Source organism: Benincasa hispida, chromosome 7 (genome assembly GCF_027475165.1).
Source record: "Benincasa hispida cultivar pf3 chromosome 7, pf3_genome.v1.1, whole genome shotgun sequence".
Taxonomy (NCBI): Eukaryota; Viridiplantae; Streptophyta; class Magnoliopsida; order Cucurbitales; family Cucurbitaceae; genus Benincasa; species Benincasa hispida.
The window spans coordinates 38860558-38871980 of NC_143484.1; the positions used below are offsets into that span (position 1 = coordinate 38860558).

General features: G+C 33.8%; 1 protein-coding gene and 1 long non-coding RNA gene across 3 annotated transcripts; one reads left to right on the top strand and one right to left on the bottom strand.

Annotated features, from left to right (window-relative positions):
• The first annotated feature begins 310 nt into the window (after positions 1-310).
• On the top strand, positions 311-6828 carry LOC120082146 (Early-responsive to dehydration stress protein (ERD4)). 2 transcript variants are annotated; one of them, XM_039037388.2, is made up of 10 exons: positions 311-808; positions 1094-1234; positions 2097-2160; positions 2244-2456; positions 2558-2752; positions 3079-3377; positions 3927-4206; positions 4962-5240; positions 5807-6040; positions 6436-6828. In XM_039037388.2, the coding sequence occupies exons 1-10, from the start codon at positions 528-530 to the stop codon at positions 6592-6594; spliced, it is 2145 nt and encodes a 714-aa protein (XP_038893316.1). In that variant the 5' UTR covers positions 311-527; the 3' UTR covers positions 6595-6828. The 2 variants fall into 2 exon arrangements, with proteins under 2 accessions (XP_038893316.1, XP_038893318.1); XM_039037390.2 differs by having other exon boundaries at positions 381-808; positions 2244-2432.
• Positions 6829-10172: 3344 nt separating this feature from the next.
• LOC150035151 (uncharacterized) lies at positions 10173-11098 on the bottom strand. The gene is made up of 2 exons (XR_016530457.1): positions 10892-11098; positions 10173-10656 (listed from the first exon to the last, which is right to left on the bottom strand). It is a non-coding gene; the product is annotated as an uncharacterized LOC150035151 (long non-coding RNA).
• Positions 11099-11423: the final 325 nt, after the last annotated feature.

Here is an 11423-nt window from a genome sequence, read left to right on the forward strand (position 1 = left end):
TAAAAAAAAAAAAAAGAAAAGAAAAATTATTTCAAATGATAAAATTATTGAAAATATTTACAAGATATAGCAAAATTTTAGAAGTACTATAACGATGGATATTGAAAGACTTCAATCAGTGTCTGATTGAAGTCTTTCAATGTCTGTCAACATCTATCTTTGATAGTTCTAAAATTTTGTTATATTTTATAAGTATTTTGGTTCATTTTTTTATATTTAAAAACCGCCTTAAAAAAAAAAAACTTCCAAAATTCTTAATGTTTTTGCCTAAAAATTAAATAATTAATCGGAAAAACGACAGAATTGAACTACCAATCAGAGATTCTGCTCTACAATTTGCCGCCAGTTTCGGTTACGTTTTGCCACGAAGCCTTAGTTCACGACCTCCTTGCATGTGATATCCCGCCACGTATCATCGACGACGGCGACGGGGGCGGCAGCGGTTTCCGCTTTCTCTCCTGTAGCTTCAGATTCTCGACGGGGATGATTAAGGATCGTATTGTGCTAGCTTAGCTCCTTCAAACAATATGAATCCAGGAAGTTTGTTCGCTTCTGCGGCCATTAACATAGGCTTGGCCTTCATAGTTCTCTCCATCTTCTCCATCCTCAAGAAGCAGCCATCAAATGCCGCCATATATTACGCTCGCCGGCTCGCGCTCGGCCACCGCATTTCATTTGAACCTTTCACTTTCCATCGACTTATCCCTTCTGTCGCTTGGATTCCTCGGGCTTTTCGCCTCTCCGAAGATGAAATACTCTCTTCCGGTGGCCTTGATGCCCTCGTTACCATCAGACTCTTCAAGCTCGGGTGCAATTTCTCGGCATTTTCACTTCTCTCTAGCCTCGTTTTTGCTGAATTTAAGCGTTATTGAATCTCGATTGGGTTAAACCATTTGGCAAACTTTGCGAGTGTATTTTCTTTAAATGATTTGATCCTCTCGTCGTTTGAAGTTGAACTAATTTTTCGATTGATTGGTTTCAAGTCAGTAGCATTTCCAGTATTTCAATCATCATGATATAAGAGAGTATTAATTTTCAAGAATTATATGCGATGGTCTTTGATAAACCTAATCTGGTTTGCTTCTGGATGTAGCATAAATTTCGCTGCCGTGTGCTCTGTTATTGGGTTGGTGGTACTTCTCCCTATAAATTACTTCGGACAGGATAAGCCGTCCAGGAGCCACCATTCTCTGGATTCTTTAACAATATCCAATATCAGGGAAGGATCTGACTGGTTAGTATCGATTCTCCCCACGTTTTCTGTTTCATTAGAAACTGTTCCATAAAACGAGTTCATTTACTCATTTTCATAGGTTATAGGTTAATATCTAACTTAATCCTTAAATCATTGTTTATTTTGTTTTATTGAAGTTAATTTAGTGCCAATAACCAATCCAAACATAATAGCTCAATAGATAAGGAACCTATTAACATCCCAAAAGTTTCAATCCTTGACCTCTGCCATTGTTAAACTAAAATAAATAAATAAAATAAAATAAATTGAATGTCAATGTAAAATTTGGTATTAGAATTGTATGTAATATGGAAGGCTACCAATGGCTGATAATCTGGTCAATGGCTTTTGTAGAGCAGAACTATACTAAGTAGACAGTTAGTGGTTAGGTGGTTAATTCTGTTAATTGGCTTATAGTTTCGGCTGTGAAGGCAAATACTGCCTTAGCTGTATATACAATGCATCCGACTCTCTGGCATTTCAGATGAATATAAACATATTTGGTCCTTCTAGAGTATAAAATTCTTTGAATCTACTAGGATTTTAGGAAGCTGAAGCCACGTTGATGCATGTCAATCTGCCTCTGTTAACTTGAAAATACTTTTGGGCTAAGCTAGTCAGAAAGAATGAAGAAATTAGTGTTCAACCAATCACACTCACACTCAATTATCGAGTTTAATTTTGCGCATCACTTAAATGTTCATTTGTACAGAGTCTAAACCAACAAAGCAGATCATAACTGAACTGCTGGGACTTGACAGAAGCAGTTAGATCAGACTAACTTACAATGTCTCAGCTCTAGTATAACTAGTACCTGACTTATTGCATCTATATTCTTTATTGATTTATTCCTTCTCCACAGGCTTTGGGTACATTTTTCATGTTTATGCTTCATATCATTTTATGGAATATACCTCTTGCATAAGGTGACTACTAACCCTGAAGAAGCATTTATGTATATTAGATACGTGGAAAACAAGAGTTAACTGCATCCATCGATTTGTTTCAGGAGTATAAGGGGATATTGGTTAAAAGAATTCAACAGCTTAAGAGCATGAGACAAGGGCCTAATCAGTTTACTCTTCTAGTTCGTGAAGTTCCCTTATGCATTGAACACAAGGCTCATGGGTGTAGTGTTGAGCACTTCTTCTCAAAGTATCATCCATGTGCATATCATTCTTATCAAATATTATCTGATGTAAAGGAGCTTGACCATTCGTTGGTAATTTTAAAAGTTCTTGAGAGCTTAAGATATAGTTCTTATTTTACTCTAATGTTCTTATTAAAGACTTCTAATCATCTGATGTAGATGCTTATTTGCAGAAGCAGGCAAAGTCTATCATGGGAAAGATTGAGGAAGGAAGAAAAAAGTTTGGTTCTCAGAATGATAAGCGAGAACCCTTGCTCTCATATACATCTCAGCAAAATGCTTTGAAGATAGCTCTCCTTGAGGAAAAGCTTCGGAAGTATCATGATATAATTCATAACTTGCAGGTTCAAACTGCATCTAAGCACAAGGTAATTTTACCAGATTCAATTATTACATTTCAGTGGTAATCTGTAATCGATATTGGAGGTTACTTGACTATGATCATTATTTTAACCTATAAAAGTAGGAAAAATCTTGTCATTTTGTTAATAAGATGCTTTCTACTGACCAGGTGCTTTGTATTTGATATTCCCAGGGCAAAGTAGTTCATCACATCTCTTTACGTTGAATGATAGTATTAGATGATAGTGTGATATGCGTGCTACTACCCTGACCCTTCTGGTAACTTAAAATATGGGGATTCTTCGGGTACATAGTACACTACTTTATCATTTGATTCTTTCATATTATGTAGGAGCTTCCTGTAGCCTTTGTTACATTCAAGTCCCGTTTGGGTGCTGCATTGGCTTCTCAGTCACAACACTCCTTAAATCCTCTTTTGTGGATCACCGAGTTGGCTCCAGAACCAAGGGATGTATCATGGAAGAATTTGGCAATCCCTGTTAGACTTTTGCCCCTTCATGAATTTGGAGTTATTGTTGGAGCATCCCTTCTTACAATTTTCTTTGCAATCCCGGTTACTGCTGTTCAAGGAATAGCCAAATTTGAGAAATTAAAGAAGTGGTTTCCACCAGCCATGGCAATAAACATGATGTAATTTTATTTTTGTGGCATTTCTTGTCTTATGAATATAAATCCTGTTTTCTTTTCCTCTTTCTTTTCTTTTCATTTTTTTTTTCCAATTAACTCCTATTGTCCATTTTCATAGTTTTTCTTTTTCGTTTGGTCAAAATGTTATGTTAGTACAGTTTTTTATTTCTTTCATATAACTATTGATTTCATTTGATTGGATGATGTGTTATGATGGCAAGAGGTTTAAGTCTGTCATTCCATTGTCACCATTCCACTTACAGCCATACAAATAAGCGGCAAAAATTAATGCTTGTAGCTAAGTAAAAACTGTACTTTTGCGGCTGATTGCTTACTAGATCTCTTTCCATTGGATCATCACTTCTTGAAACCTTGAGAGCTAGTGTAATTATCTGAAAATCTGAATGATATGTGCTTACGCAACAACATACATATCATTAAACCAATAAGATTGCTTCTTCTATGTATTCTTTCTACATCAGATTTTCTTTCTGCTATCCTATTTAGTAGACTGCATCCACGAGGGTTCTAATGTATCAATTTTTCCTTCAGACCAGGATTAAGCTCCATTGTGACGGGTTATCTTCCTAGTGCAATACTAAACGGATTTATATATGTGGTCCCTTTTGCAATGCTTGCGATGGCCAAACTAGCAGGCTGTGTTTCAAGGAGTAAAGAGGAGATAAAAGCTTGTAACATGGTTTTTTATTTTCTGGTGGGAAATGTGTTCTTTTTGAGTTTGATATCAGGATCCTTACTTGATGAAATTGAAGAATATCTTACACATCCTAAAAACTTCCCCAGTCATCTTGCAAGTGCTGTATCTGCTCAAGTATGCCTATTCTCTTGTTCATAGTTTCTGACTGCTACACTGCTTCCGGAGTGTATGTGATTCTTGAATAAATTGCATGCATGCTTGGACAAAATTATTTGCTTCCATTATCTACATTTTTAAATCTACTAGAGAAACAAATCAATATAGTCCCCTAAACTTAGGGTGTTGCATAAATTAAAACTCCAAACTAATAATTGTATCAATTTAAACTTTAAACTTTCTTAAATGAATTAATTTACATACTCCATTAGAATTCTGTTTTAAAATCATTAATACACAACTTTCACACGTGTATAAGTCTTTTTTATATGTAGGGATTAACATAATATTATATATAAACACTAGAATCAAATAGATAGTAATAAATTTATTTATTTATTTTTTTTATTAATATGAGTAGTTTTTCATCAACTCATCTTCCCCTAGTTTTCTATACTTATTCAAGAAGAATTGCATAGTATTTTTTTCTTATGAATTTGGTGAGATGTTGGGAGAAGAATAATTTTATTTTAGGTGATTTAGAGTTGATTTTAAATGGAATAAAGTGAAAATAGTTATAGATCACTAATAGAGGGTTTAAATTGATTCACTTATGAAAGTTTAGGATTTAATTCGATACAATTATTAGTTTGAGATTTTAATTGATACAACTCCCGGTTGAAGGGTATAAGTTGATTTTTTACCCAGTTTATTAATATGAATTTTGCAATAACTATTTTTATTGGTTGAAGGTTGGTTTCTTTGTGTCACAGGCTGATTTCTTTGTGACGTATATATTGACAAATGGCTTATCAGGATTTTCTTTAGAGATTCTTCAACCTGGTTTACTATCATGGGATCTTCTAAAGTCATGTATATGTTGCAGTGGAAAGGAGAAAGAAGCTTATTTATACTCTCTCCCACATTCTAGAATTATCCCTTTTATCTCTCTCTTCCTACTCATTGGCATGGTATATGCAGTTGTTGCACCGTTACTGCTTCCAATTCTCATTGGCTACTTCTGCTTGGGCTATGTTGTATATGTCAATCAGGTTAATGCTCTCTAGTCTTATATCCCAAACGGGTTTTTCTTTTATTTTGTATGTGTGTGAATCATCTATATCTTGTGATGCATTTCACATCAGTGTGATGCGAATAGTTGCATGGTTTTTATACCCGTGTGAAAGGGACAAAAATAGATTTTTTTTGAAAGTTTGGGTTGGGTCGATCGGTTCGCCTATGGTGAGCACAGGTCGGATCCACCCTTCTACTGGTGATGCGTTCTTAGCCTAAGTTAGGAACAGTTAATTTTGTGTACTTGTGAATGAAGAATCATGTTCATGGTCCTGCTTTGGCCATATTTCTTCTTTTCTGGAGCAAGGGATTATCTTCTAAACATTTTACTGTAAACTAAAACAGAAGAGTGGAAACTGGTCCTTTGTCCCAATTTTGGGCCGTTATTAATTTTAATTGTCCATTTGTTAATTGATTCAACGGTTAGGATTTTAATCACAGTTGTCAATTTCTTCAATCTTCCCCTTTCATAAAATAACATCAAGGTTATATAAGATCAATCATCTAGGTTCTAAATAACTTATATTAAGCTTACTTCTTGCAGATTGAAGACGTTTATGCAACCACGTATGATACATTTGGGCTATACTGGCCCCACATTCATCACTATATAATAATAGGGATCCTTCTAATGCAAGTTACCATGATTGGCCTTTTTGGACTGAAGTCCAAGCCAGCAGCTTCCATTTCCACAATTCCACTACTTCTGATAACTTTATACTTCAACGAGCACTGTAAGAGTCGATTTCTTCCTACATTTCACTGCTATCCAATACAGGTAACTCATACCCATGTATTTTTTAATTTTTTATTCGAAGTAGAACAGAGATTTCAATGGTCGCCACTCTGAATCACGTAGCTGTGGTATTGAATATTTTACTAGCTTCCTTGTGGCAAAGTTTACAAAAGGAATTTGACAAGTTTTTATATCAACTCAACTCAAGCAATATATGTTGGGTTGATTGAATATTTTGAGTCTTAAAAACTGCAGGAAGCCTGGAAATATCTGTTCTTTTTTTAAAAAAATTATCATTATTATTTTTTTAATGCTGCATTTGTGCTCAGAGAACTGAAGGTCTAAGAAGCTAAGGAAGGAATGTTTGGTAGAATATGTCTCGTAGTATCTGTATTATTTACCCATATAATAAAAGTTGGGTAAATTGCTTTGCTTAGGAGGCTATGGAAAATGATGAACTTGACAAAAAGAGCAACGAGTTGGAAGTTAACTATGAAAAAGCAGCTGATGCTTATTGCCTGCCCTGCCTACAACCTCCGGACTTCTTACTGGCATCGGTGTCAACCTCCACACAGCCACTGGTAATCCCAACTTGATTTCAAGATTTACCAACTTTGATGGACTCCTTCGTAGGAAGTAGTTTAGAATAAATTTTGTGGAAAAACAAATTTGAGTTTGTTCCTGACCACCATTTAAGAACAAGAACGTGTGATGTCAGCATCCAATAAAGTTGGATCTTTAGCTGGTTCATGGAAAAGTATCAAATCTATTGATTACAATTGTATTTCCTGACTATTTTTTGTTATACGATTTCATGTTGAGTTTGAACATTGAATGCATAATAATTGAAGTGATACGTTCATTAGGTGGTCATCTTTTGTTCCTCTTGGATTGTTTGTGTAGTTCCATGCTTCTGAGTTCTAAATAGAGATATCATAGTGATTCATAATCATCCTATTAATATGTCTAATGTTTTTAAAAATTTCCAAATTGTTTCATGGATTTAAAATGATGGGAACTTTAAAGCATTCTGAGTTTCCCATGACAATATAATGAACGGTACAGAAACTTCTATGGTCAAATTCCCCATTCATGATTTTTCTTCTATTGTTAATTTTTTTAACACTATATTACGTATCTTTAGCATATCATGATGAGTATATTTTCTATTATATTCCAGCCTGTAAAGGCTTTTATTAAAGGTTCGATGACATGATGAAGATTATATTGAAGTTTGGTTTTCATAATACGTATCTCTTAATCATTGGTTGACCCAAAAGCTTAAGTTAATGGGTGAAGGTAAATTTAATATCATATCATCTAAAAGTATCTTTAGCATATCAAACTGAGTATATTTTCAAGGATAGTGGAGGAACACTGGTGAACTTTTGGTAAAGGCGGACTGGGAATTTTGGAATTGGTTTCTTGAAAATGGGATATTTTGTTGAAATTCATGATCTCAATGAACTTTAATGGGTTCAAAAGTAGATGGGATTGAAGAAGAAAGAAGGTACGTAACCTCAACCACCTTTTCTGATTAGTTATCATTGTTATTCAATTTGATCACACTGCTCCCTCAAAACATTTGTATGTGAAAGATAATTTCTTAACCACTGATCATACATTGGCTGTGCTTTTGTAAGGGTTTGTTCAGATTTTGCTCGGATTAATGATTATTTATTGTTAGTTATCTTGCTGCTTTCTTAACTTTATAGACCTTTCTTTTTAACAAGAAACAAACCTTTCACCGAAAGTAGAGATCTGCTTTTAGTTGGACAGTGTGTAAATAAGCTAACAACGAAAATTGAAGACATAATTATTAAGAATGAAAAAAAATGATCTTGAGAGCTGACAGATACAGATGGTTTGTAAACTCCCATACAAGTAAGCTGGCCTAAAACTTCTTAAGAAAATTTTGATAATCCACCCATTTGTCTAGGTATGATTTGAAGGAAATCAGCCTGGTGCATGTCCAAATTATCTTGAATCATTTAAAGCACATCCTTTGAAGGGATGCGATAAGCTAAAACAAGACTTTTATTAATAGCAAGAAACTAAACTCTTTGTTGATTTAATGAAAAGAGAGCTCAAGATAAAATAGGATTATAAGCGTAGAGAAATGAGAAACAAATCTTACCATGATATATACAAAGATTTGCCATGGAAATACTTCATCTAAGGATATAATAGTATCTATTCTCTGTAACACAAGGAGATGTTCCTGGATTTCTTAATGGGTGAAAATTGAAATAAATTATGAATTTTAAAAGTGAGTTTTAACATTCTGCTAACAAGAAAGGAACTTTTTGTTGATATATGAAAAGAAAGAATAAACACTTGTTCTATAACATTCTACTACAAACTTTTTGAACTGGGAACAAACTTTTCATGCCGTAGAAGTTCAAATTCTACAACTACAATTTAAACACTATTAAAATTTGTGTAATACTTTTCAGAATACCTTTGTCAAATGTGAAACTAAATGTTTATTTGGAAATGGTTTGCAAGAGAATAAACAGAGTCTGAGTATATTCAACACTCGCAAGATAATTATTAAGTTATGCAAGATATTATTCCACGAAACAGAACTCAAAAGGAAGCCATTCCCATTAGAAAATAAAAAAAAACCAAATCATATACTTTTATCTCCTCTTTACTCCACGTTTCAAAAAAAAAAAAAAAAAAAAAAAAAAAACTTGTTTAACCAATAAAATTATTTCTTTTACAACAAAAGATGGATGTAACAACTTTTTTTGACAGCTAACAGCATCCTTTCCTAATTATTAAATAGCTTATTATTGGTTGAAAATGGCTCAAAGTGTTCCATTAACATGTTGAAGGCTAACTTCATTCAAGGTTGTGTTCCTATCTTCTTGCAAGCTACACTAGGATGGCCTAATGCTCAATAAAGGTCATGTAAATAATAAAAGCGCTAAAAGGAAATGAATACAAGTCATGATTGCCACCTACTTATAATTTAATATCCTAGGAGGTTTCTGGCCAACCAAATGTGGTAGCGCTAGACGGTTGTCCTATGAGAATAGTTGATGATAATACTCTTTGATCAACTCATTATCATTTTTCTAAAATTGGTCATCTATCATGATCATTTAATCTGCATCAAATTTTCCTAGTAAAAGTGGCAGAGGTTTTTTAATCATTTTCATTATTCTCCTTGGAGGATAATATTATTTCTGCTTGACCTGAATTTAATTGACATTCATATTTTGTGAACACCTAATCCATATGTTAGCAGAAGAAGGAATTTCTCATGTTCCACCAGAAACTTGCTGTCATGCATTTCTCCTTTTCCCATCTCTTACATGGGTACTATGGAACTGATCAATAACTCTTCTTCCCTCTATTATTATTATTATTATTTTTTGTTTAGTTTATTTTTCCCTATAATTTGCTTCATGTCTGAGGTTTCTGATTTATTACTAACATTTATCAAACTATTTCTTTTTTAATAAAAAAAAGTGAATTTTTTCTTTGATTTTCCTTTTGATTTTGGGAATTCATGGCTGTTGTCTAATCGTTGATACCCTTTCTTGTTAACTGGTTATTTCGGAACAGATGAAAAGACTTTTAGTTATTGGTGCCAAATCTTCTTTATGACTATAAATTATACTTAACATTAATCTCACTGAAGTTGCAGTTCGAAAGGAAAATAAATGAAGAAACATGTTGAGTTGAGCATTCTTCCACAGCAGTATAACTAAGTTCATGCTAACATGTGCGCATAATTATTAGGATCATAGTGTTCGTACTGTGTCAAAATTTTCGCATTGTTATAGATTCATTAAGGACTGTTGTAGAACTTTAACTAAAAATGGTTTCCTCTGAAAATTAAAACATGTTTGGATTACTTTTTCTAAAAAGTTACTTTCTCGTAGTTTCTTTTTATTTTGTTATCATTGATAACTTGATTTTCTTTAGCGTTTCTTTAATTTTTGAGAACATCTAAAACCATTTCTTTCAGTTTTTTTTAAGTTGATTCATTACTTTCACAAGCCAACCACTGTTCTAGTAAACAATTTTGTTTACAGAAACAGAATAAAAAAATGTTTCTAAAATTGGCTCCCAAACAGTCACTCAAGTGTGATTGTGATTGAATTCCAGCAAGGGGTAAAGCTGTCATAAACAAGTGTAAATTGGATATGCACATAGCCTCTGTAGTGAAGATAATATGAATATATTATATTGGACCAAAATACACACTAGACTCAACATTGTTTGTTTTTATTGCTGCATTGCATAATCAACCACGTCACCTTGAACATAACAGTAACATAAATGAGTAGTATAGGAAGCTCAATCTATCTTTATTTTCCCCCTTAACAAGTTATTGTTTTCTTCATATAACTTCTTGACTCCCAGCTTGAAAGCTTCATTTATAAACTTACTTCTAAAATGAAACCATGCTAAAGTTTAAGGTTACTACATGTGTTCTTATTCCATGACATTATAAGCTTGAGGATACTTTCAAGGATGGCTGGGAAAAACTGGTGGATAATGTGGTTTTGGAAATGGCTTCTTGGGGATTGGGTGATGAGGAATTGGCTTGAAAAAGGGCTTCTTGTAGAATGGTATGTGGTGAGGAAGATACTTGAGTTTCTCTTCTTTGGTTTCTTCTCCATTTTTGGTCATATCAGCACCTGCATAATGAAAATATGGAAATGCTCTTAGATACTGTTTCCTTGGCCCTTGTACTAGAATTTTATGTTCAAATTAACAGGTATAGCAAAACAGAACTGTGATGTTCTTCAAAAGGAGTTGTGTAAAATAAGCATTTATGCCTTAAAGTGACCCAAGCGCTAACCCGAGAATAACTCAACTCCCACATGTTGTCAATAATGACCTAAAAAGAAGAAAAAGAATTAGTGAAGATACCTTGGGCAGGCAGAAAGGCAGCCTCATTTTCTTCTGCTGCATAGCAGAAGTTGGCAAGCAAAAACAAGGAGAGGAGGATGGCCACACAAATGGAAACAGTCTTCATTGCAAAAGGAGAGGTAAAACAAGGCAGACCCAAATTTTGATTCAAAAGTGCTTTTGGTTAAAGAAGGTTTTTATGGTGAGTTGCTCAGCACTCCCCGCACTTCTCCTATTTTATAGTGTGGCTATGGTCACTATGTTTACTTTGATAGCTACTTTGGAGGGTGTGTATGTGACTGCTGGCTAAAATTCATGGTTTTTTAACCTTTCGGATGGCGTAAAATTAAAGGGTTGTTTAAGAGTTGGTAATCTCACCAGCTTATTTGTGCTTAGGATTTATTAGCATTTAATCCAATTTCCAGCTGCCACCTATACTTTTAACACCGACCTCTTTTTTTGCATTATTATTCAAAGGTTCGAAATATCGAGGTTCTGATTTTATGGAAATATCAATAGAAATATTAGGAATCTTTATGGAAATTGATAGAAA